This window comes from Dipodomys merriami, unplaced genomic scaffold (genome assembly GCF_024711535.1).
Source record: "Dipodomys merriami isolate MVZ:Mamm:240054 unplaced genomic scaffold, mDipMer1.0.p SCAF_13, whole genome shotgun sequence".
Taxonomy (NCBI): domain Eukaryota; kingdom Metazoa; phylum Chordata; class Mammalia; order Rodentia; family Heteromyidae; genus Dipodomys; species Dipodomys merriami.
Window position 1 is genome coordinate 40324274 of NW_027202604.1, and position 22183 is coordinate 40346456.

General features: G+C 65.0%; 1 protein-coding gene across 2 annotated transcripts in view; it reads right to left on the minus strand.

The window, feature by feature from the left end:
* LOC138824850 (fibulin-2-like) overlaps positions 1 to 22183 on the minus strand; it is a 46161-nt gene that overhangs the window by 14641 nt on the left and 9337 nt on the right. For both annotated transcript variants that reach the window (XM_070019227.1, XM_070019225.1), the window contains exons 2-8: positions 15314 to 16651; positions 6996 to 7107; positions 5152 to 5278; positions 3631 to 3811; positions 2552 to 2761; positions 2139 to 2252; positions 1547 to 1648 (exon numbers count right to left, since the gene is read on the minus strand). In XM_070019227.1, the coding sequence (XP_069875328.1) occupies positions 1547 to 1648; positions 2139 to 2252; positions 2552 to 2761; positions 3631 to 3811; positions 5152 to 5278; positions 6996 to 7107; positions 15314 to 16640 (2173 nt within the window). In that variant the 5' untranslated portion in view covers positions 16641 to 16651. The remainder of the gene's footprint in view (positions 1 to 1546; positions 1649 to 2138; positions 2253 to 2551; positions 2762 to 3630; positions 3812 to 5151; positions 5279 to 6995; positions 7108 to 15313; positions 16652 to 22183) is intronic.

Consider the following 22183-nt stretch of genomic DNA (forward strand, 5'->3'; position numbering starts at 1 on the left):
TTCGGGTGGGGCAGGGAGGGGCCGGGCTGCCCGGGACCTCCCAGCCCACCTGAGGGGCAGCTAGGCCTTAGAACCAAGTCTGCCACCCATGTCAGGACTAGGCCCCCCTCCCTCCCCCAGAAAGGATGCGGAGCGGCGAGCGAGTCTCAGGAGGCCAGGCTGTCCACCCTCCCTCACACAGTGGGCAGGACCAGACACGGCCTCCCCCCCACCTACGTCTGTGTCCATCCACAGCGGCCAAGTTGTGAACTCGAGATTAAGGGGCAAGGCTGGAGAGAAGGGGTTACCAAGGGAGCTGGAGGGAGGGTGGGCAGGTGTTAGGAAGTTTCCAGGGAAACTCCGAATCTGGAACGAGTTTAGAAGTTCTTGAGCTTTTCCTGGTTGGTAACGCATTTGAGGATTGCAAACACAGCAGAGCAGAGTGGGACTGCCCCGCGGGCAGGGCTGCGTGCGTGCTCTCCTGCGGGCTCGCGCCCCACAGCTCTTACTACAGGCCCCGGAGGAGGACGGGTGGCTTGCAGAGAGTGGACGCTGGCCACGCCTCGTGGTCAGCTGGACAGAAGGCACAGCTTCACCTGCGTCTGCCCCCACCACTGGGGAGAAAAGCCTGCCAGGCACCACTGTGTGTGTGCCTTGGCAGGGCTGCAGCACCCCTGGTGTTGGATGGTCCAGGGCAAGATGTGGATTTGAGCATCTGGGAGGGAGGTGACTATCCTGGGCACACCTGACTGGAATCCCTGAAACTACCCCCTGGGTGCGCAGGCGAGAGGGAGGGCCGCTGCGGGGTGCAGCTGTCATGTGACCACATCGGCTCCTCCTGCCCTTCCTCCACCCAGGGCTCACCCAGGGCTGAGCAGCCTGGCCACACAGACAGGGGACAGGGACGGCCTCACAGGCAAGTGTGGCCAAAGAGAGCCACGGAGTCCTGGTTGGGAGCCCTGGTGGCTCACATCTGCAATCCTAGCTACTTAAGAAGCTGAGGTCTGAGGATTGCGGTTCAAAGTCAGCCCAAGCAGGAAAGTCTGGGAAACTCTTATCTCTAATTAACCACCAAAAAGTTGAAGTGGAGCTGTGGTTTGAGTGGTAGAATGCCAGCCTTGAGCTAAAAAGCTAAGGGACAGCACCCAGGCTATAAGTGCAAGTCCCAGTACTGGAAGGAAGGAAGGAAGGAAGGGAAGGAAGGAAGGAAGGAAGGAAGGAAGGAAGGAAGGAAGGAAGGAAGGGAAGGAAGGAAGGAAGGAAGGAAGGAAGGAAGGAAGGAAGGAAGGAACTCGCAGGCCCGGCTGGGCCTCCTGGGGCACGGGAGGCAGTCACAATGGATATGTGTGGCCAGATCTGCAGGTGACCTGCATTCCTGTCCAAGCTTGAGAAACTGCTTGGGACACAGCTGAGCAATCCGTGGCAAGCGTGTAGGTGGCTCCTCTGGGCTCCACCACAGCAACCAGACCACACGGTGAGTCTGGGTCCTGACCACCTGACCGCCCGACTGGAGCCCCACCCCAGGTCGGCCGGGTTTGCGTGCGTGAGGGGGGCCCAGAGTCCTCACCTTCACAGGACACACCGTCCGCCATAATGGCATAGCCCGGGAAGCAGGAGCACATGGCGGAGCCCCCGATGATTCTGCACACCTGCCTGCAGGGCCCGTTGTCTGGGGGGAACCACAGGCGGTCAGAGGCCCCGCCGTGGCCTGGGCCACACAGCTGGCCCCCAGCCCCAGTGGGGCCGGGGCCGTGCCGGAGCCCAGCACCCCATGGAGGACGCCCCTCCCCTGCCGTGGCCTTGGCCACACAGAGGGCCCCCAGCCCCCGCGGGGCTGGGACTGTGCCGGAGCCCAGCACCCCGTGGAGGACGCCCCTCCCCCGCCGTGGCCTGGGCCACACAGCTGGCCCCCAGCCCCCGCTGGTCCAGGGCCGTGCTGGAGCCCAGCACCCCGTGGAGGACGCCCCTCCCCCGCCGTGGCCTTGGCCACACAGAGGGCCCCCAGCCCCCGCGGGGCTGGGACTGTGCCGGAGCCCAGCACCCCATGGAAGACGCCCCCCCCCCCGCCGTGGCCTGGGTCACACAGCTGGCCCCCAGCCCCCGCTGGTCCAGGGCCGTGCTGGAGCCCAGCACCCCGTGGAGGACGCCCCTCCACTCACCTTTGCAGGTGTTGGGCTGTGGCACCGGCATGGGGATGGAATTGGAGGCCGCGGGGGCCGGCTCTGGCCTGGGTGCAGGCTCTGGCGCCACGTCCGGCTGCCGGGGTTCTCCATCTGGCATGGGCAGACAGCAAGGGGAGGCTCCCATCCTCCACCAGGCCTTCTCACGCCTGGGTACCACACCGTCCCCCACCCCCATCTTACAGGAGAAACTGAGGCTCAGACTGCAGAGTAGCTCAGGCAAGAATCATCTCACAGCTAGGTGGGTCGGAGAGGGGTGGAGGAGAGAAAAGTCCACACCAACAATGACTCCATCCTGGGCAGCCCAGCAGGGGGAGCTCCGGGACAGAGCCGCCAGCATTCCCAGGGCACATCCCCATCCCCACCGCGGGCAGCACAGCCCCTCCCCTCACCTGGAAGGCAGGAGCGGCCATCGTCCTGCAGCGAGAAGCCAGGAAAGCAGGCACAGCGGTAGGAGCCCACGGTGTTGATGCACAGGTGCTGGCACAGCTCTCCGGGGAGCAGCAGGCACTCATCCTGGTCATCGCCGGGCAGGCTGTTGGGCAGCTCAGCCTCTGTGCCCAGTGTCAGGGCCTCGCGGCTCACCACCTCCGCCTCTGAAACTGCAGTGGCGGTCAGCAGCCAGGACGGAGCCAGGTTGGCCAGAACCGGTGGTAGAGTGCACAAGCCCCATGAACCAGTGCAGGTCTGCCAGTCAGTGAGGTTGGGTGGATAGATGGATCAGTGAGTGAATGGATGGGTAGATAGATGAATGAATTGATGAATGGATGGATAGACATGGATGGATGGATGGAATGGATGAGTGAATAGGTGGGTGGATAGGTGGATGGGTGGATAATGGATGGGTGGATGGAAGGAAGGGTGGGTGGATGGATGGGTGGGTGGATGAGTGGATGGATGGATGATGAATAGGTGGATGGATGGGTGGATGAACAGATGGGTAGGTGGGTGGGTGGATGGGTGATGGGTAGGTGGATGGATGGATGGATGGGTAGATGAGTGGATGATTGGATGGATGGATTAGTAGCTGTGGAAGAAGATAGAAGCTGGGAGGGTGGTAAGGAAGTGCAAAGGTAATGGGTGGAGGATGGGCTCATGGTGGAGTAGATGGTGAGAACCTCATTTCAGAAGTAAAAAGGTAAAGGCCACAGGGAGTGGCCTCAGCACTCCCTGGAGAGAAGAGCTTGTTCCACAAACTGGTGACAGTGGAACCAAAGTCCCCACAGAGGCTACCTGCCCTTGGCTCCTCCCACCCACCCTTGGCTCCTCCTACTCACCCTTGGCCCCTCCCACCCACCCTTGGCCCCTCCCACCTGCCCATGGCTTCCTCCTACCTGCCCTTTGTTTCCTCCCACCCACCCTAGGCTCCTCCCACCCACCCTAGGCTCCTCCCACCCACCCTAGGCTCCTCCCACCTGCCCTTGGCTCCTCCCACCTGCCCCACACGCCCTCTGGGGAAGACCTCACTCACCTCTCCGAGGGGCAGCCTGGGGCTCTGGGGGCTGGCGGACCTCAGGCACCATGAGGGGGTCTTCGCCCTCACAGCAGGAGAGCATGACGTGGTTACAGGGGTAGCCCAGGTTGGGGTTGGACTCGCAGGACTGGCCCTCGGCCCTCACTCTCAGTCCCAGGCCACAGCAGTCACAGCATTGCTGTGGGAGACGCCGGCCATCACTCCCTGCCCGTGCCGGGAGGGGCTGGTGAAGTTTGGGCTGTTTGCTTTTGTTTTATTTTGGTGGTACTGGGGTTTGAACTCAGGGCCTTGTGATTTCTAAGCAAGTGCTGTACCACTTACGCCACCAGCTCTTTTGCTTTCGGTTAATTTTCAGGTAGGCTCTTATGCTTTTCCTTTGGCTGGCCAGGACCAAGATCTTCCTATATATGTTTCCTACATAGCTGGGATGACAGGCACACACTACTGTACCCACCTTGTTGGTTGAGTTGGGGTTTGCTAGGGTTGGTTTGTTTTAACCTGAACTATGCCTCCCAAATAGCTGGGATCCCAAGCATATCCTACTATGCCTGGCAAGGATGCGGTTCAGTGTAGTCTGGTCCCCTCTGCCCACCTGCATATCCTATCTCAGGGCTGGAGCTCTACCTCTATGTCCCAGGCCTAATACAGCGCGGGGCTATGCTCGTCTCCATCAATAAATAAATAATGTCCCTCTGCAGAAAGCACTGGGGACGCACCCGCAGCAGCGCAGCGTGTCTGTCCCACCCTGACCAGCAGCACAGTGTGTCTGGTCCCACCCTGACCAGCAGCGCAGCGTGTCTGTCCCACCCTGACCAGCAGCACAGCGTGTCTCCATCCTAGCCAGGCCAGCCGGAAGCCAGCACCCCTCCTTCACTGGGTAGTTTCCAAGAGAGCTTTTCATGGGGACCAACTACCACAAAGTTCATCCTTTCTGCCCTTCACGTCTCCTTTCATGAGAACATTCGGGTGGCTGGCGCTTTTGCAGCCATATTGGGTCATGAAATGACTTGAGATAGAAGCTGCAAGCTGAGGACTGTTGAACAGAAAGCCGGGTCCCTGAAGACGCTGCGTGGCCTTACACCGGCTCAGACGGTGTAACAGCTCCAGTTACTGACTCTCCCTCCCGTCCACAGTGCTCGCAGGACCTCTGGGGCCCCAAAGCTGCTAAGCGCCCGCGTCCCTGCCCCAGCGGCTGAGGGCTGCGCACTGCGCTTCTCTGGCTCAGGCCAGAGGGAAGCCAACGTCCTGTTCAGGGATTTCCACCGCCTGTGGCCAAACTTGTCACCCGGGCCGCACGGACCTCCTTCACCAACCTCCTTGGCACTGCGGCCTTCTGGCATGTGACCGAAAGGGGGGCTCCATCCCCCACCGCGGACCACCATCCATCTCCAATGCCTGGCACACACCGGGCTCGCCGATGATGCCGTGTGTCTCCCCGGCCGGGGGGAGGGGGGAGGGGGGAGGGGGGAGGGGGGCCGCGGGCGCTGCCTGGTGGCGGGCGGGGCAGGCCGTGCTTGCCTTGTACAGGGAGACGCCGCAGCTGTCGTCCTCGGCTCCACAGGCCTCGCCCTCCTTGGCTCCCATGACACCGGCCACGCAGCTCTTCTCCTTCAGGTAGGAGACGCAGCAGTGCTTCTGGGCGGTCCTGTAAGGCGGGCGGCTCAGCCCAGAGCCCGGTCCCCCACAGAACCCCGTCCCGGAGGGGAGGCCAGGCGGGGGGCACGTCCACAGCAAGCGGGGCCGGGCGGTATGAGCTCATTTCTAGGCTGAACCCAGAAACGCAGCCGGGCCTGGCAGGATGGGGTTCCCGCAGAAAGCCCGGGGTGGACCCATGCGGGAGAGGAGAGGGGTCCCCGGAACGCCGGCCCTCTCTGCGGGGCGGCCCTGGAGCAGTGGCAGCTGAGCCAGGACGATCAGGCCAGGGGCTCCAGGAGGGGTGCTCCACGCCTGCACCCCGGGGCGGGTGCCTCCCGGCTTCCTTGTCACAGGGAGAGCAAGTGCACACGCGTGTGCCCAGCCCGGCGCAGCGCGTGCTCTAACTCCTCAGCAGCCCAGACTGGAGGGTGGCAGGACGGGGGGAGGGGCACTGTGCAAAAAAGGCAGCGTGCGCTGGGCACCAGAAAAGGGGGTGTCGCGGAGGCCACCCTGCAGAAAGGAAAGGGGGTGTCGCGGAGGCCACCCTGCAGAAAGGAGGTGTCGCGGAGGCCACCCTGCAGAAAGGAAAGGGGGTGTCGCGGAGGCCACCCTGCAGAAAGGAGGTGTCGCGGAGGCCACCCTGCAGAAAGGAAAGGAGGTGTCGCGGAGGCCACCCTGCAGAAAGGAAAGGAGGTGTCGCGGAGGCCACCCTGCAGAAAGGAAAGGGGGTGTCGCGGAGGCCACCCTGCAGAAAGGAAAGGGGGTGTCGCGGAGGCCACCCTGCAGAAAGGAGGTGTCGCGGAGGCCACCCTGCAGAAAGGGGGTGTCGCGGAGGCCACCCTGCAGAAAGGAGGTGTCGCGGAGGCCATCCTGCCAGGGCGCTGGGCAGGGAATCGTACACTCCCTGAACTGTGCCGTCTGGAAAGATGGGGTGCCGAGAGGAGGGGAGATGGTGGCCACGCGGTGTCTTTCTCAACCTTGGGCCTAAGTGGCTCAGCGCAGGGAACCCCAGGGCCAGAGGAAACGGGCAGCAGGGGAGGACGGAGAATGGCCAGGCCTCGGGGGTCGCCCAGACAGCTGGATGGGAAGGAACGCACGCCTGGGGGAGACGGGGCTGTCGGGTGATGCGGGGCCCCTCAGCGCGCCCCTGGGGCTGTCGGGTGATGCGGGGCCCCTCAGCGTGCCCCTGGGGCTGTCCCAGTGATGCGGGGCCCCCTCAGCGCGCCCCTGGGGCTGTCGGGTGATGCGGGGCCCCTCAGCGCGCCCCTGGGGCTGCCCGGTGATAAGGGGCCCCTCAGCGCGCCCCTGGGGCTGTCCGGTGATGCAGGGCCCCCTCAACACGCCCCTGGGGCTGTCCCGGTGATGCGGGGCCCTCAACGCGCCCCTGGGGCTGTCCCAGTGATGCGGGGCCCCTCAATGCGCCCCTGGGGCTGTCCCAGTGATGCGGGGCCCCTCAGCACACCCCTGGGGCTGTCCGGTGATGCAGGGCCCCCTCAGCACACCCCTGGGGCTGTCCCAGTGATGCGGGGCCCCCTCAGCGTGCCCCTGGGGCTGTCCGGTGATACAGGGCCCCCTCAGTGTGCCCCTGGGGCTGTCCCGGTGATGCGGCAGCGCCTTCTCAGCACGCCCCAAATGGTGCCCCGGTGGCCACGCCCACTGGGACACTGGGCCGGCAGCAGATCAGCATGGTCAGCGGTGCTGGGGACACGGGCGCCCAGGCCCCTCACCTGCACGTGTCGCCCTCCGGCCCACTCTCGGGGATCTCCAGACACTCGTCCTTGTCGATGGCCCACTGCTGGCCGGCCGCGCAGCACGTCTCGATCAGGTCTTTGATGGAGCCTGCGGGGGCAGCGTGGAGCCTCGCGTGGAAAGCCCCCCACCCCCAACCCTGGGGGACTCACCCAGGAGGCCCCGCCTTCCCACAGGGGCTGGGGGAGCCCCATAGCCAAAGAGCAGCTCCAAGGGCTCAACTGAGGCCACCCACACCCCAGAGCCCCCGGACCGCAGCACGGGCCTGCAGCCATCTCCAAAGTGCACAGAAGTGGCAACACACACACAAACCCTGCCAGCCACAAAAATCCACCAAAATCCTGAAGCCAGCCAAGGCAAAGACCACCCCGAAGAACAGCACCTCGACCCCCGGAGAAACGAGAAAGAACCACCAAGGAGCAAAGACGTAGGACAGGAGGCAGTGAGCCTGCGCGGCTGAAGCTCGGGCCTGTGTGCACCGGCCAGGGAAGTCTTCCCGCCTGGTCACAACCAGCGCCGGGGCCTGTGGGGGCTGAGCGGGAGGCTGGGCAGCCAGGGCGCCCGCCACAGGGGCACCAGCAAATGCACGGAGGACTCTGCAAGCTGACAGACATACACACAGCACTGGACACAGGGACACAAAGCCATGTGGAGCGGGGCACACAGAGGAAAGGCCCTTCGGTCAGCACAGGTCCAGGCGCGGACCTGCCCGGTGCTGGGCTCAGCGTCTCGGAAGGACTGACAGCCACCGTCACAGAGCTGTCCCGGGGCCCAGCCCGGGGTTCTGGTGGGGAGTGGGCGGCAGGAGTGGCCGGACCCGAGGGACCCCTCTGCCCTCCACGGCAGGCTGGCATCACCGGCCAGGAGAGTGCAGTTATAAACAGCTGCGGGCATTCGGGGATGACCCTCACTTCCTTTGATTACAGGACAATGGGTATCCGGAACAATCCAACCCAGAGGTCGAGACCCTCCCCCTCCCCCCTGCCCTTCCCCTCACCCCACCCGCCCCCCACCGCCCCCCTCTCCCGGATGTGAAATCCCTGAATGGGGCTCTGGAGGGCTGCAGAGGAATTCCTCCACCTGGCAGGAAAGGGCTGATGGGGTCCTGTCCACCCCCTCTCCCCCCGTTTGCTCAGGATGTTTGCAGAGCCTCAGCAAACAGCCAGAGATTGCTGCGGCCTGGGCCCCCGCCCCTGCTGCAGTGCTCTCTGGGGGAGGGGCCAGGCCGGCCTCCTCCACCACCCAGGTGCCCGCGTCTTTTCATGAGGTCTGAGATGTGGCCCAGCTGGCAGACGACCTGGGCACAACTGTCTCTGGGCCCTGGGGTCACAGAGCGGAACAGGAGGGTGGTGGACGGATGGGGGCTCCGCCCGAGCCCGCCCCAGCTCAGCCCCCAGCTTGTAGCCTGCATGAAATTCCGGGAGGCCCTGCAGCTCCTGCCCTCCCTCCACATGGGCAAGTCAGGGCTGGCCCTGGGGACGAGACCCAGGGGAGCCCCCAAGGTCCGCCAGCCCCAGCCCAGCCCCAGCTCGCCCCGGCCCCGCACACACCCAGCTCAGCAGAGCCGGCACACGTGCATTACCTACAAGAACCAAAGAAGGCCGGGCGCTGGTGGCTCACCCCTGTCATCCTAGCTACTCAGGAGGCTGAGATCTGAGGATCGCGGTTCAAAGCCAGCCCGGGCAGGAAAGACCGTGAGACTCCTATCTCCAATAAACCACCAGAAAACTGGAAGTGGCGCTGTAGCTCAAATGGTAGAGCGCTCGCCTTGAGCTGAAGAGCTGAGTGACAGCGCCCAGGCCCAGAGTTCAAGCCCCACAACCGACAAAAAAAAATAAAATAAAAAAAGAACCAAAGAAGCAGGGCGCAAACTAAAACCAGCCAGCCGGATGAAGAAGAGAATACAGGCTTCAACGCTGACCTGAGCACTGGTCCCAGAGCCGTCAGCTGGGCCGCACGGAGCAGAGCAAGCGCTGGCAAAAGTAGTGAATCCCCCCACCAGGGCCTCCGTGTCAACAGTGAACCCACAAAACATCTCTCAGGAGCAGCCCGGGGCGCAGAGGTCTCTCACAGGACACACACGCCTCGCTGGGAAGGGGGGGCCGTGGCACGTCCAACAGGGACATGGGGTCCCTCGGACGGCCGCACCGGCGACAGACCCACCCACAATCGCCCCAGAGCAGAAAGGAGTCTGCGAAAGAGAAGACCTGGCCAGCCTGGGAGACGCCCGCCGTCCTGGCGGAAAGGACCACAGGGCCTGCGGGCGGGGAAGCCGCTCTGCGCCTCGGTTCAGCGGGAAACAGATGAAAGCTACACACAGAGTTCCGCGTGCCCGGGGCGGGGCCAAGATGGCGGTGGCACCATCCTGTCCCGGTAGCAGGGGCTACCGGAACGCTCGCCTGCCGCTGGCACGTCGGCTGGCAGCGTGCTTTGACACACTGTTTGGTTACACCAGCTAGAGCTAGCCACACCGGGGCGCGGCCAGCCCCGCGCCGGGCGGACATCTACAGACAGGAAGGCCCGAGGCCTGCGAAGCACGCAGGGCGCTCCCGGCCGGCCACTTCCCCCCTCCACCTGTGCACACTAGAGCCCGCGGCAGTGAGCGGCCAGCCTCCTCGCAGGTGCAACTCAGCTGTACTTAACGGCCCACAACCTCACTGCTCCGTGTGAGGGCTGTGTGCGAGCCCCAAAGACCCCAGCTCATCCCCCCGAGGGATCCTCAGCCAGCCCCGTTCTGACAGGCAGTGGGTAATAGGCACAACGCACTGCTCAAGCCGAATGGTGGCTTTGGCGGGGGTGGAGGGGCTGAGCTAAACGAGACACCAGAAAGACGCATGCTCAGATCTGTTGGGTGGCGGCCCGGTGCGTGTGTAAGCACAGAGCACTCTGCAGATCCCGGCAGTAATGAGTGTGTCTAGGGACAAATGCACTAGGACACGTGTGTACATGTATACACGAATCTTCCTCGGGGCAAGTGTGGGGCCTGAGCTCCATTCACTGAACCCTGGCCTCCCCATATGGCCTCACCGGAGGGACCGGTGGCTCAGTGTCCCCAGTGGGAAGCCAGGGCCAGCCTAGGGCTCCCCCAAGCCTCACTCCCAGCCAGCAGCTTTGCAGGCTGCTCTGCCTGAACATGGGGGGGAACCTCGCCATGTCCTTACACCTCACACCTTGACCACACACTGTCCGGTCTGCCTCCCACCCCACCCCCACCGAAAACACCTCTCCCCTGCCCCATGGCCTGCGGAGCAAGTGGCCACCAGCGCGGCCACGGTGAAGCCATCGTACCGATGCGAAGAGGAGCCTGGGGGCATCACGGCAACGTGATCCCCACACCACACCAGAGAGAGAGCACCCCAGTTTTACTAACTGCCTCCACCTCCGCACTGAGAGCCATCACGTGAATCTCCAGATTGCAGCTTCTTTTAGAAATCCCCGGGGCCGCCTCGCCCGGGCAGCATGGCGCAGGTCTCTGTGACCCTGAGCCCGGGGTCACCTGCCCCCAGGTGACAGGCAGGGGGGCCGTCGCTAGGGAGGGGCCCTGGCCTGGGCCTCACGTGGAGGCGGGGCAGGAAGTGAGCAGCTCAGCACCCTGCCTAGCCCCAGCAGGGCTGGTCCTCCACCGCTGCCAGAGCGACAGCTTCTGGCCAGCAAAAACACATGACTGTTCACTCAAACAAAAACACAGTCCACCCCGGGCTCAGCCCGCAGCTGGCAGGGAAAGAAAGGCCTGCTTGGCCGGAGCAGCCCCCCCCCCCCGTGCTAACTGACGTCTTGCTAACGTCTCTCAGGAGCCCTGAGCGACCGACCCACATCTGACAGAGGCACAACTAAGGCTCAGAGAGGGAGACACCTTCGCCAGAAGTTGCACAGCCAGGACAGAGGTGCAGGTTCACTCCCCGAGGGCCTGGCGAGGCCCATTCCCAGGGTGACACAGCCCAAAGCTCCGGGGGACGGGTGGGCAGAGCCCCGGCTCAGGGCTGGCTTCATTCAGAGGGCACCCCTCCCCAAGTCCCGAGGACAAAGGACCCAGCTGCCACCAGAGTGGAGCTGTGGCCTCCATCCAAGCTCCTGGAAGGCCAGGACACAGGAGGCCAGTGACTCCCACAGGACTCCAGGATGGGACTGGAGCCCGGAACCCCACAGTGGACAGACACAGCAGCACCCAGAGTCTTCCGGCCGAGCACTTGGCTCTGGGAAGAAGCCAGGCATGTCCACCCCTGGGGGAGGGGCAACCAACCAGTACTTGAGCTCTGGTTCAAGTGGGAGAGCGCTAGCCTTGGGCAAAGTAGCTCCGGCACAGCGGCCAGGCCCTGAGTTCAAGTCCCAGGGCTGGCCCAACGACCACCACAAATAGCAGTTGTGCCGGCTCTGGAGGCCGGCCCCCATTGCACGCCTCATCTTTGACCTAACACAGAATGGGGTGCGGCAGGCCACTGTGAACGAGAAGTCACGTGGCTCAGAGACAGCTCGGGCCCGGCGGACAGACAGGGACCGCGTGGGGGACAGACCGGACCGTGCGGGGCAAGGCCACCTGGAGCCGCTGGGGAGGGACACAGAGAGCGGAGGTAGCAGGCCCCGTGAAGCACCAACTACTCCTGCTCCAGAGAAGCCAAGTGCTCACCTGAGAACTCGGGACAAAAAGAAGTGGTGCAGTGGCTCATGTCTGCCATCCCAGCTCCTCGGGAGGCGGAGCTCGGGAGGAGCGGGGTTCAGGCAAGCCCCAGCAAACTGTGAGATCGCAGCTCAACAAACGAGCCAGGCTTAGTGGCGCACACACATGATCCCAGCTAGGCACAAGCAGAAGGACTGTGGCCCAGGGCCAGCCCTGGGCAAAAAGCAAGACCCTATCTGAAAAAGACTGAAGGTGTAACTCAAACCCAGCACCACCAAAAAGAAAAGACCAAAGGGAAAGAGAAGGAAGGGGAAAACAAGGTTGCCGCGTGCGCTGTGCAGGCCGTGTAGAGCCGGGGTGCGGGCCCCACGGCGAGCGTCAGGGAGTTCGGCTCCACGTCCCGTGGAAAGGCCCGGGTGGGCAGTGCTGAGCGAGCTCCTCCCAGCATTTCCTGCTGTGTCTGTGTCCCGTGTCCCGAGAAACGTGGGCCCAGTACCCCCCCCCATGTCCACGTCCCGAGGCCCGGGCCTCCGGGGTTCACTTCCCACGCCCGGAAGCAGCTTGTGGTGGGTAGAAGGCTGAAACGCCACCGCCGGTGTTTGTGCCTGTGCCTGTCCCAGACACAGCGCTGGGGCCGTCTGCGGGCGGGGCGGCGTCCAAGGCCCCGCCTGCCCAGCCTGCGTCCACCCGGCCCTTGCCCGCCACCAGGTCCTGGACGGCCTCCCCGGCTCCTGGCACCTTGGGTCCGAGCCTTGCAGCAGGAGGAGGTTCAACGCCTCCCCCAGGCCCCGAGTGACGACAGGCCTCAGCTCCCCGCCCCGCCCGGGGAGCGGCCATGTGGCTTGCATTAGGCCGCATCTGGACACGCTCAGAGGCGGGGACGGCGCGGCTCCCTGGCGCTGCTCTGCTCGCGGCCCGGGCTGAGGCCATGGCGGGGAATCTCCTTCTCCAAGCCCCAGGGCTGCTATGGCAACACAGATGGGGGTCACGGCTGGCCCCTGCCCCTCTCGGCAGGCTCCTCCCCAGCCAGGGCCCCTCCAGGCCTCAGCCCCCCCCAGCCCTGGCCCCTATCAGCAGGCCCCGACCACAGTCCAAACCCGCTCCCCACCTGAGCCCCGCCCGAGGCCGGCACCCTGCTGACCTCACCCATGGAGGCCAGGACCGGCCTTGGTTTCTCTAAGGCTCCCCATCCCCATGGGGCCCCCCAGGGAGAGGTGCACCCGCCTTGCTTGCTGGTACAACCCCGGCCCCGGCAGGGTCCCCGGGGCGTCTGGTGCGCCGGTGACCACAAACACCTCTAATGGCTGTACAAGACCTCCCCGTGCAAGCACTCAACACGGATTAGCTCGCTCAGCCTCAGCACAGCCCGAGACGCGGGGACCCCTGGCTGGCCACAGATGGTGAACCGGGGCCCCCCGCGGGGCTGGCACCGGTGCCCGCACCGCCCCTCCCCTCCACACCCACAGAGCCGCAGCTGCCGCCTGCCGGCCTGCCCGGCCCCTAGGATGCTAGTCTCTGGGCCTTTGCACATGCTGGGTCGCTGCCAGAATAACCCTCAGGCAGATGTGGGCACGCAGTGGGGCCCACTCCCAGCAGCCACACCCCCAGATCCATCCGAGAAAGCCAGCACAGAGGAAAGCACCAAGGGGGAGTCCCAGGCTCAGGCTCGGGGGGCGGGGGGCGGGGCAGGGGATTCCCCGGCCCAGCCCGGCCACTGGGCCAGCAGTGCTGGCACAGGGAAGGGTGGCCAGGGGTGTGTCTGTCACAGTTCCCAGTCCCGCCCTGCGTGCCTCCCGCCCCCCATGGGCACACGTGGACTTCATTAGACCCTCCCTCCTCCCTCTGGCATGCTCCCCGCCTGCAGGCCCAGGGCTGGGTGGGGGCAGCGGGAGCCCGGGCCACGCACCCCTGCCGCACAGCCACACCACACGGACCCCGCTCAGCTCAGGGCAGGAACGGCTCCTGGCTGGCGCTCTGCCGGGGGCAGAGGGCTGGAAACGCGGGCCGAGGGCTGGAGGAGCTGACAGAGACCCCAACTGGCTGTACACAGGCCCAGAGGGCCCCATCCCCACCAGCCAGGAGACCGGCCCCAGGCCACGCAGCTCTAGGGAAGATGGGAAGATGGCTAGGTCTCTCAGGCCCCCTCTTCCAGGAAGCCTTCCCAGACACCCCCGGCCCACCTCCCTGCTCCAGCGCCCCGGCCTGCTCCCAGATCACACACCACCAAGGTTTGTGCAGTAAAGGAATGACGAGACCCCGGCTGTGGGGGAGACATCTAGAAAACACACTGTGCCCGGAGCACCAGGCAGAGGAGGGAGAGAGAGGGCAGAGTTGGAAGAAGCGAGGCCCGACCCGGAGATGCGGGAAGGCATCCTGGGTGGGGCTGGCACAGCGTGGACAGAGTCTCAGAAAAGAGCTGAGAGCGTGGGCCGCCCAGGGAGCGGGAGGCGGCTGGAGCGAGAGGTGACAGGAGAGGAGGTGACCGGAGAGGAGGTGGGCGGAGAGGAGGTGGCGGGAGAGGAGGTGACCGGAGAGGAGGTGACCGGAGAGGAGGTGACCGGAGAGGAGGTGACGGGAGAGGAGGTGACCGGAGAGGAGGTGACCGGAGAGGAGGTGACGGGAGAGGAGGTGACCGGAGAGGAGGTGACCGGAGAGGAGGTGACCGGAGAGGAGGTGACCGGAGAGGAGGTGACCGGAGAGGAGGTGGGCGGAGAGGAGGTGACCAGAGAGGAGGTGGGCGGAGAGGAGGTGGCCGGAGAGGAGGTGACCGGAGAGGAGGTGACCGGAGAGGAGGTGGGCGGAGAGGAGGTGACCGGAGAGGAGGTGACCGGAGAGGAGGTGGGCGGAGAGGAGGTGACCGGAGAGGAGGTGACCGGAGAGGAGGTGGGCGGAGAGGAGGTGGGCGGAGAGGAGGTGGGCGGAGAGGAGGTGACCGGAGAGGAGGTGGGCGGAGAGGAGGTGACCGGAGAGGAGGTGGGCAGAGAGGAGGTGGCGGGAGGCCACGCGATAGAAAACCGTGTCCTGTAATGTCAGTCATCCCAAGAGAAAGTTAACAGAAGGGCGGCTGGTCAGGAAAGGCGCCCCCCCACCCCCCCAGGTGGCCTGAGCCTGGAGGACAAGCCATGGGCAAGGGGAGCGGTGAGTACAAAGGCCCCGAGGCAGAAAGGGGGTCAGTGGGGCTGAGCAGCCTGGAGGAGGGAAAAGGGACGGGAGAGGATTCCAGCAGCCACTGAGGCCACGGCGCAGGGCCTGCGGCGGTGGAGGGGTCTGCTCCTGCTCTGACTGAGGTGTGAGTGGCGGCAGGGACGTGTGTGTCACAGAAATGGGGTCCCTGGCCGGGTTGTGGCTGAGTGGGAACCAGCCCCCTCCTCGGCCGTTGGCTCCAGGCTGAGTGACGTTCTAGTGCACTGGGCACTCGGGGCACCGCCGGGCTCAGGCCTCCATGGGAGGGCATGCCCAGGCAGGGCTGACCCAGCCGCAAAGCCCCACATTTCCTGCTGAGAGACCTGGAGACCCCACCAGGCTGGGTCAGAGCCCCCCTCCCCGTGAGACTCAGTCCCGGATGTAGACCGGAGCCTGCCAGCGGGGCAGGGAGCCCTGGCCGGGTGCTGCCACCGCCCTGGGCCCGGGGCGGGGCCTGATCCTGACCCAGGAGCCCTGGGGTACGCGGAAGGGCCTTACCTTCGGGGCTGCCTCTGGGGACCGAATGCACGGAGTTGGGGTCCGTGTCCTCCTCTGCCTGGGGCCGGGGCAGCACCTGCGGGCGCTCGGGCTCCTTCTTGGGGACCTCCGGGGTGGGTGGGATGGGGGATGCTGGGGATGCTGGTGCGGATGGGGTAGGATGGGTGCTGGGCGCGTCTGGGCCGCTGGGAGAGGTGGGTGAGGCCTGGGACGGGGCGGCTGCCCCCAGGCCGGAGCCGGGCGGGGCCCTGGCGCCCTCCTGCCCACCGCCGCGAGGCTCGGCCTGGGCTTCCGGGATTAGGTTCTCCTCGGGCCCTGCCTTGGCTTCCACCCCTTTCTCCTGGGAGGGGAGGCCAGGTCTGGGGGGGGCCGTGGTGGGCAGCCCGCCCGGCCCCAGGGGGCTGCTCGTGACGGGCTGCTCGGTGGCCACCTCCTCCCCCTCTTCCTCCTCCTCCTCCTCCTCCTCCTCCTTGTTCTCCTCTTCCTCCTCCTCCCCTCCTTCATCCGCTTCCCCGGCAGCGCGCTCTGTCGCCATGCTGGCTTTGGCCTGCCTGGGGGCCGGGGGGCCCAGGGCAGCGGCTGCTGTTGGTCTGGGGAGGGCAGCTGGCCAGATGGTGGCACGGAGGGAGGCCAGGGGCTGAGCCCCTGCTCCCAGGGCGGCCGGGGGGGCCCCCGCCTGGGCCTCGCCTGCCAGGGCCGCCCCTAATTCCGCCTCGGCCGCCTCCTGGTCGTAGCTGTAAGGGTCTTCTTCATAGTGGCGCTCGGGGTCGGCCTCCTCCGTGTCCGAGATGTTCCCGTGGCAGCCCGGCAGCCGGTAGCAGATGAGCTCGCCCCCGGCGTCCGGGCAGTGGCAGGCGCGGCACGGAGACAGGTGCGCGGTGTGGCCGGCGGCGTACTTGCGGCCGCCGTGGACGCAGCCCAGCTGGCCGCACTGCGGGCAGCTGTCGGCCATCACCGCGGCCTCGATGCAGTTGGGGGGCAGCTCAGGGCACAGCATGAACTGGCAGCTGATCCTGCCGCCCCCCGGCGGGCAGGAGCACTCGGTGCTGCCGAAATCCACGAAGTAGGAGCGGCCGGCGGGCACGCGGCCGTCCACGAAGCCCCCGCGCACGCAGTCGTAGTACTGGTAGCCCTCGCAGGCACAGCCCTGCCGCACGCACGAGGCGCAGCAGGCGCCCGGCTCCAGCGCCTCCTCGATGCAGTTTTCCAGCTGCGGGCACTCGACGCCCGTGCAGTCCCGCCACGGCACGGCCGCGCCGGGCCTCACGCTCAGGGCCAGGGCCAGGGCCAGCAGGGCCCCCGCACGCTCCCCGCGCCGCGCCGCCATCCCGTGAGGCCCTGGGGAGTGGAGAGGAGACCTGTCAGCGTGGGGGTACGCGCGGGTCGGGGTGCACGCGGTGAGGGGGGCGGGTGGATGGACGGGGCCATGCCACGGCACCCGTGGACACGGCCACCTCCAGTCCCAGGGCGCACCGATCACACACACTCCCCGCTGGGAGACCACAGCGGTGAGCACGGGTCCACTCGGGTGCCAGGACGTGGGCGCAGGATCACCTGGGTGGCCCCACACCTGTTCCCTTGGGGTCCCTGAGCCCCTTAGTCAGCGACCTGTCCCAGGCCCACGGCTCACACCGACAGGCATGCGCGGTGACACACTACAGTACACGGGAGTCCAGATGCGCACACTCAGTGCGGCCAAAGAGGCTTCTCCCGGGGAGAGCACAGAGGCACGAGGCTGCGCCTCTCAGATTCACACGCAATGACACCGATAGTGGAGCAAAGGCTGCGAAGGGGAAACAGGGGACCTCTCCCCCCCCCCCCGCCTTTTTATCTCCTCCTTCTTCCTTTTTAGTCTTTGATGGTTCTGTCTTCTTTATGTATGGTGAATTTGGGAAGGTCTTTGGGAGGGTCAGGCAGGGCACAGAACTCGAGGGAAAGGGGTGGAAAAGCGCAGCAGTGGAGCTCACTGGACACAGATGGACGGATGGACGGGAGCTGTGCAACTTGCAGGTGGAGACGGGAGGGAGGGACTGGGAGAGAGGGAGGGAACGGAGGACACTGAAGGAAATGCCCTGGCTGGAGTCATTGTGATCCCTCTGTACATCACCTCTATAATAACAACAAAGTTTAAAAAAAAAAAAAAAAAAGGAGGTGCTGGTCTGGCCGTGTCTGGGGAGACGCGCTCGGGGTGCCTGGCCTGGCCTGGCTGTGTCTGGGGAGACGCGCTCGGGGTACCTGGCCTGGCCGTGGTGTCTGGGGAGACGTGCTCGGGGTGCCTGGCCTGGCCGTGGTGTCTGGGGAGACGTGCTCGGGGTACCTGGCCTGGCCGTGTCTGGGGAGACGCGCTCGGGGTGCCTGGCCTGGCCGTGGTATCTGGGGAGACGCGCTCAGGGTGCCTGGCCTGGCCATGTCTGGGGAGACATACTCGGAGTGCCTGGCCTGGCCGTGGTGTCTGGGGAGACGCGCTCGGGGTGCCTGGCCTGGCCGTGTCTGGGGAGACGTGCTCGGGGTGCCTGGCCTGGCCGTGGTGTCTGGGGAGACGTGCTCGGGGTACCTGGCCTGGCCGTGTCTGGGGAGATGTGCTCAGGGTGCCTGGCCTGGCCGTGGTGTCTGGGGAGACGTGCTCGGGGTACCTGGCCTGGCCGTGTCTGGGGAGACGCGCTCGGGGTGCCTGGCCTGGCCGTGTCTGGGGAGACATACTCGGGGTGCCTAGCCGTGTCTGGGGAGACGCGCTCGGGGTGCCTGGCCTGGCCGTGTCTGGGGAGACATACTCGGGGTGCCTGGCCGTGTCTGGGGAGACATACTCGGGGTGCCTGGCCTGGCCGTGTCTGGGGAGACATACTCGGGGTGCCTGGCCTGGCCGTGGTGTCTGGGGAGACGCGCTCGGGGTGCCTGGCCTGGCTGTGGTGTCTGGGGAGACGCGCTCGGGGTGCCTGGCCTGGCCGTGGTGTCTGGGGAGACGCGCTCGGGGTGCCTGGCCTGGCCGTGTCTGGGGAGACATACTCGGGGTGCCTGGCCTGGCCGTGGTGTCTGGGGAGACGCGCTCGGGGTGCCTGGCCTGGCCGTGGTGTCTGGGGAGACGCGCTCGGGGTGCCTGGCCTGGCCGTGGTGTCTGGGGAGACGTGCTCGGGGTGCCTGGCAGGAGCAGAGCCCCCCGGCCCTGAGACCCCAGACCTCCCAGGTGAGCCTGCAGGGAGCCCCGCCCCATCCTCACAGCCCCAGCAGCGCGCCCTGTGTGCCTCCGTGTCCCTGACCCCACACACAACACGGACCCTGGTCAGGTCCCCTGGGACGTCCCTCCCTGCCCCTCTCCAGCCTGCCTGCCATCTGTTCTGGGCATGCCCGGCCTGCCCGGGCCTCTGCCCCTTCTCATCAATACTCCTGGGGCCTTCCTAACTACACAGTGCTGAGGCTTTGACCAGCCTCCACACACACACACACACACACACACACACACACACACACACACACACACACACACACACACACACACAGCCTTGCAACAGATACAGGCTGCTCCACATACCACCGGATTCAGTGGCCAGCTGCCCCCCACCCCATCAGTGCCCACTGAAGTCATGGGAAAGGACTCTGTGCCCGTCCACCCCAGCCCAGGGCCCAGCCCCATGGCAGCACTCTTGCTTTTCAAGGCAAAAACTACCTGCTTCTGTTTTAGACAACAGCACGGACTGGCATCTCTGACCTGACTGGCATTTGTCACTCCACAAAAAAAAACAGCCACTTTTTTAAAGGTTCGGGAAGGAGAGGAAAAGGGACCAGAGCCTCTGCCGGCCCACCCCTCCCAGGGGAGCCCAGGCGGGGGCAGGGGTGAGGAGGGAGGGGCAGGATGGGGTGCGGCCTGCGGGCCAGGCCCCGGCCCTCAGGGCAGCGGCCGTCCCCGGCAGTGGCCTTGGTGCCCGGCACGGCAGGTCAGCCGGCCCTGGCCGCGGCTCCTCTGTGCCAGGCACCCGCAGGAGTGGGACGTTTACCATCCAGTAGGACAGGCTGCCTGGTGCTCCCCCGAACTGGGAATGGGGGACACAGAACGTGATTGCGAGTACGAGTCTGGGCCGGCCGCTGGCAAGTACACTGAGAAGCAAGGAAGAAGGGGGTGGGGTGGGTGATGGTGGAGAGCCCACTGCCCGCCGGAGACATCGGGTGAGGAATGGCGGGAGCCCCCACGGCCGGCCCGCGAGGGTCACTGTGGGGTTCTGGGGGCCGAGGGGGGCTGATCCGAGTGGACAGAGGCCAGGCAGGAGTCAAGAGAGAGGCCGTGTGCTGCGGGGGGGGCTCTCCCCCCGCCCCCCGCCCTGGGCCCCGGAGCTGCGCTCTGACCCAATCCCTGACCTTCCTGCAGCTGCCTTTGGGCTCTGCAGGGGACAGAGGGGAAAGGGGGGAGCGTGGGAGGCCGGTCCCCTCGGTCGCCTCTCTCCCAACAGAGCTGTGACACCGCTGTCCTCCCCGGCGGCCGCAGGCTGGCCAGCATGTGCACCCTCCCTTCTCACCTCCTGGACCCGTGGCTGTGACACCCGTAAGCCCCCCTTCTCCCCACAGCCTGATACAGGAAGCCCCTGGGAAGGGCAGCGGCACCCTACCTAGGGCAGGAAAGAAACAGAGCCAGACACTAAGGCCAAAACCACATCGTACTCAATGCAAGCCAGCGCTGGCTAGACAGGAGACAGAACTGGACTGCATGTGGAGAACGGACGGTGAGGGACGGAGGGAGGCCGGAGGGGCAGTGTGCTGGCCTGAGCAGTGTAACAATCCCTGTGACTCTTCCGAAGTCACAGGAAGAGCCCAGGTGACCATGCCTGGCCAAGCCCCAGGCTCCGTGATTGGCTGACAGAGGCACGTGTGACCCAGCCTGACACAGAACCGTGGCTGGCCTGACAGGAGGGTGGCAGAAGAGAAGCCAGGAGCTGGCAGCCTCGCTCTGGTCTCTTGGGTTCCGAACACCAGGGAACGAGCCCAGCCCCCAGCCAGAGAAGCCGTGTGGATGTCCCCAACAGCCCAAAGCCAGGAGAAAACTCCAACGGCCCCTGCTGAGGCCACACAGGGCAGAGCAAAGGTCCAGCCCAGCCCCAGCGCCAGCCCCTCGGAAACTGATGGCCGGTACTATTTGGTGCCAACACAGTGCCAGGCACTGTGCTGAACCGGACACAAGTGGAGGTGTCACTGTCTAGCACACGGGGCGGGGTGCTGAGACAGGAAGCGCCCGGGAGGGGGAGCAGGGCTTTGCGAGCCCCACCAGCTGTGCGGGGGACCCAAGCCTGGACGGGGATGCTGGCGATGCGGCTCATTGGGAGGAGCTCTCAGGAGGACGGAAAGAGAGGCCAGAGAGCGACCAGCTCACCAGAACAGGGGTCCAGCGGAGTCCAGCGCCAGCCCCGGGAGGAGGGGAGCCCCGCGGGTGAGGGGCGCACAGGCCTCCCTTCAAAGGAGCATTACCCGGTTATGGGACAAAGACCTGGGACAGTTACCCCAGGCATGGCGGGGGTGACATTTGTCCACCAAGGGCAAGCAGTGGGAGAAGGCACAGGCATGGGCCATTTGTAGCTGGGCACCAGGGCAAGTCCGTGAGGGGACCGGAGCCCGGCCCGGCCCCTGCAGCCACCCCGTCTGCCACACAAGGACATGTAGACTGTCTGCCACACACCAGGACACGCAGAGCATCGCCGCTCAACAGCGGGTCCCATGGCTTCAACCTCGCCATGGAAGCATCTACAGTAGCCCGAATCCCCCGAGGCCTGCAGAGGTAAAGACGCCGCCCAAATGGAAAACGGTGTTGGAGCGGTGCCCTGAGGGTTCACACCTGTAACCCTACCTGTTCAAGGGCTGAGATGTGAAGATCAATGAGTGAAGCAAGCCCAGACAAAGCCAAAAGACTCTTATCCCAAATAACCAGCAACAAAAGCCAGAAGTGGAGGCCTGGTTCAAGCAGTAGAGCACCAGGTATGCGTGAAAGAGTCAAGTGAGAGAGCCAGAGTAACAATAATAATGATATTTGATCTGGCCACAGTGCCTCAGACCTGTAAGTCTAGCTACTTGGGAAGCAGACCTCAGGAGAGCTGCAGTTTGAAGCAACCAAGTCCAAAACAGAAAAGCCCACGAGACTCCTCACCCAATGGCTGGGCAGGTGACCCGGAAGCACAAACAGAAGGTCGCAACCCAGGCTGGCCGGGGCGTAAAATAAGACCTATCTCAAAAGAATCACCAGCACTGTAAGATGCGGTACACATGGCTGACGCTATAGAGCACCCACCTAGCCCTGAGCTGAACCCCAGTATCACCAAAACAAACTATGAATGTGTGTGTGTGTGTGTGTGTGTGTGTGAGAGAGAGAGAGAGAGAGCTGGGAATAGGTGCAGTGTGTGTGTGTGTGTGTGTGTGTGCATGTGTGTGAATGAGCTGGGAATCGGTGCAAGGTGTGTGTGTGTGTGAGTGAATGAATGAGCTGGGAATTGGTGTAGTGTGTGTGTGTGTGTGTGTGTGTGTGTGTGTGTGTGTGTGTGAGAGAGAGAGAGAGAGAGAGAGAGAGTGAATGAATGAGCTGGGAATTGGTTCAGTGTGTGTGTGTGAGAGAGAGAGAGTGAGCTGGGAGTTGTGGACAGGCCATAATCCCCGTTATATGGCAACCCACGGGTCCATTGATGGACGCATGGGTCCAGAAAACACAGTCTGTGCAGACAATGGGATGTGGCCCTCTGTGGGAGGGAGGCATTCTGATCCGGGTACAACCGCACGGACAGGTCCGAGGACACTGAAAGGACACGAGGCCTGTGAGATCTGTAGAGGGATCATGCTGAGGCGGCTCTGGGAATGGACAGTGGTGATGGCACGTGGGGCTGGGCACGCGCGCGTCCCAGAGCC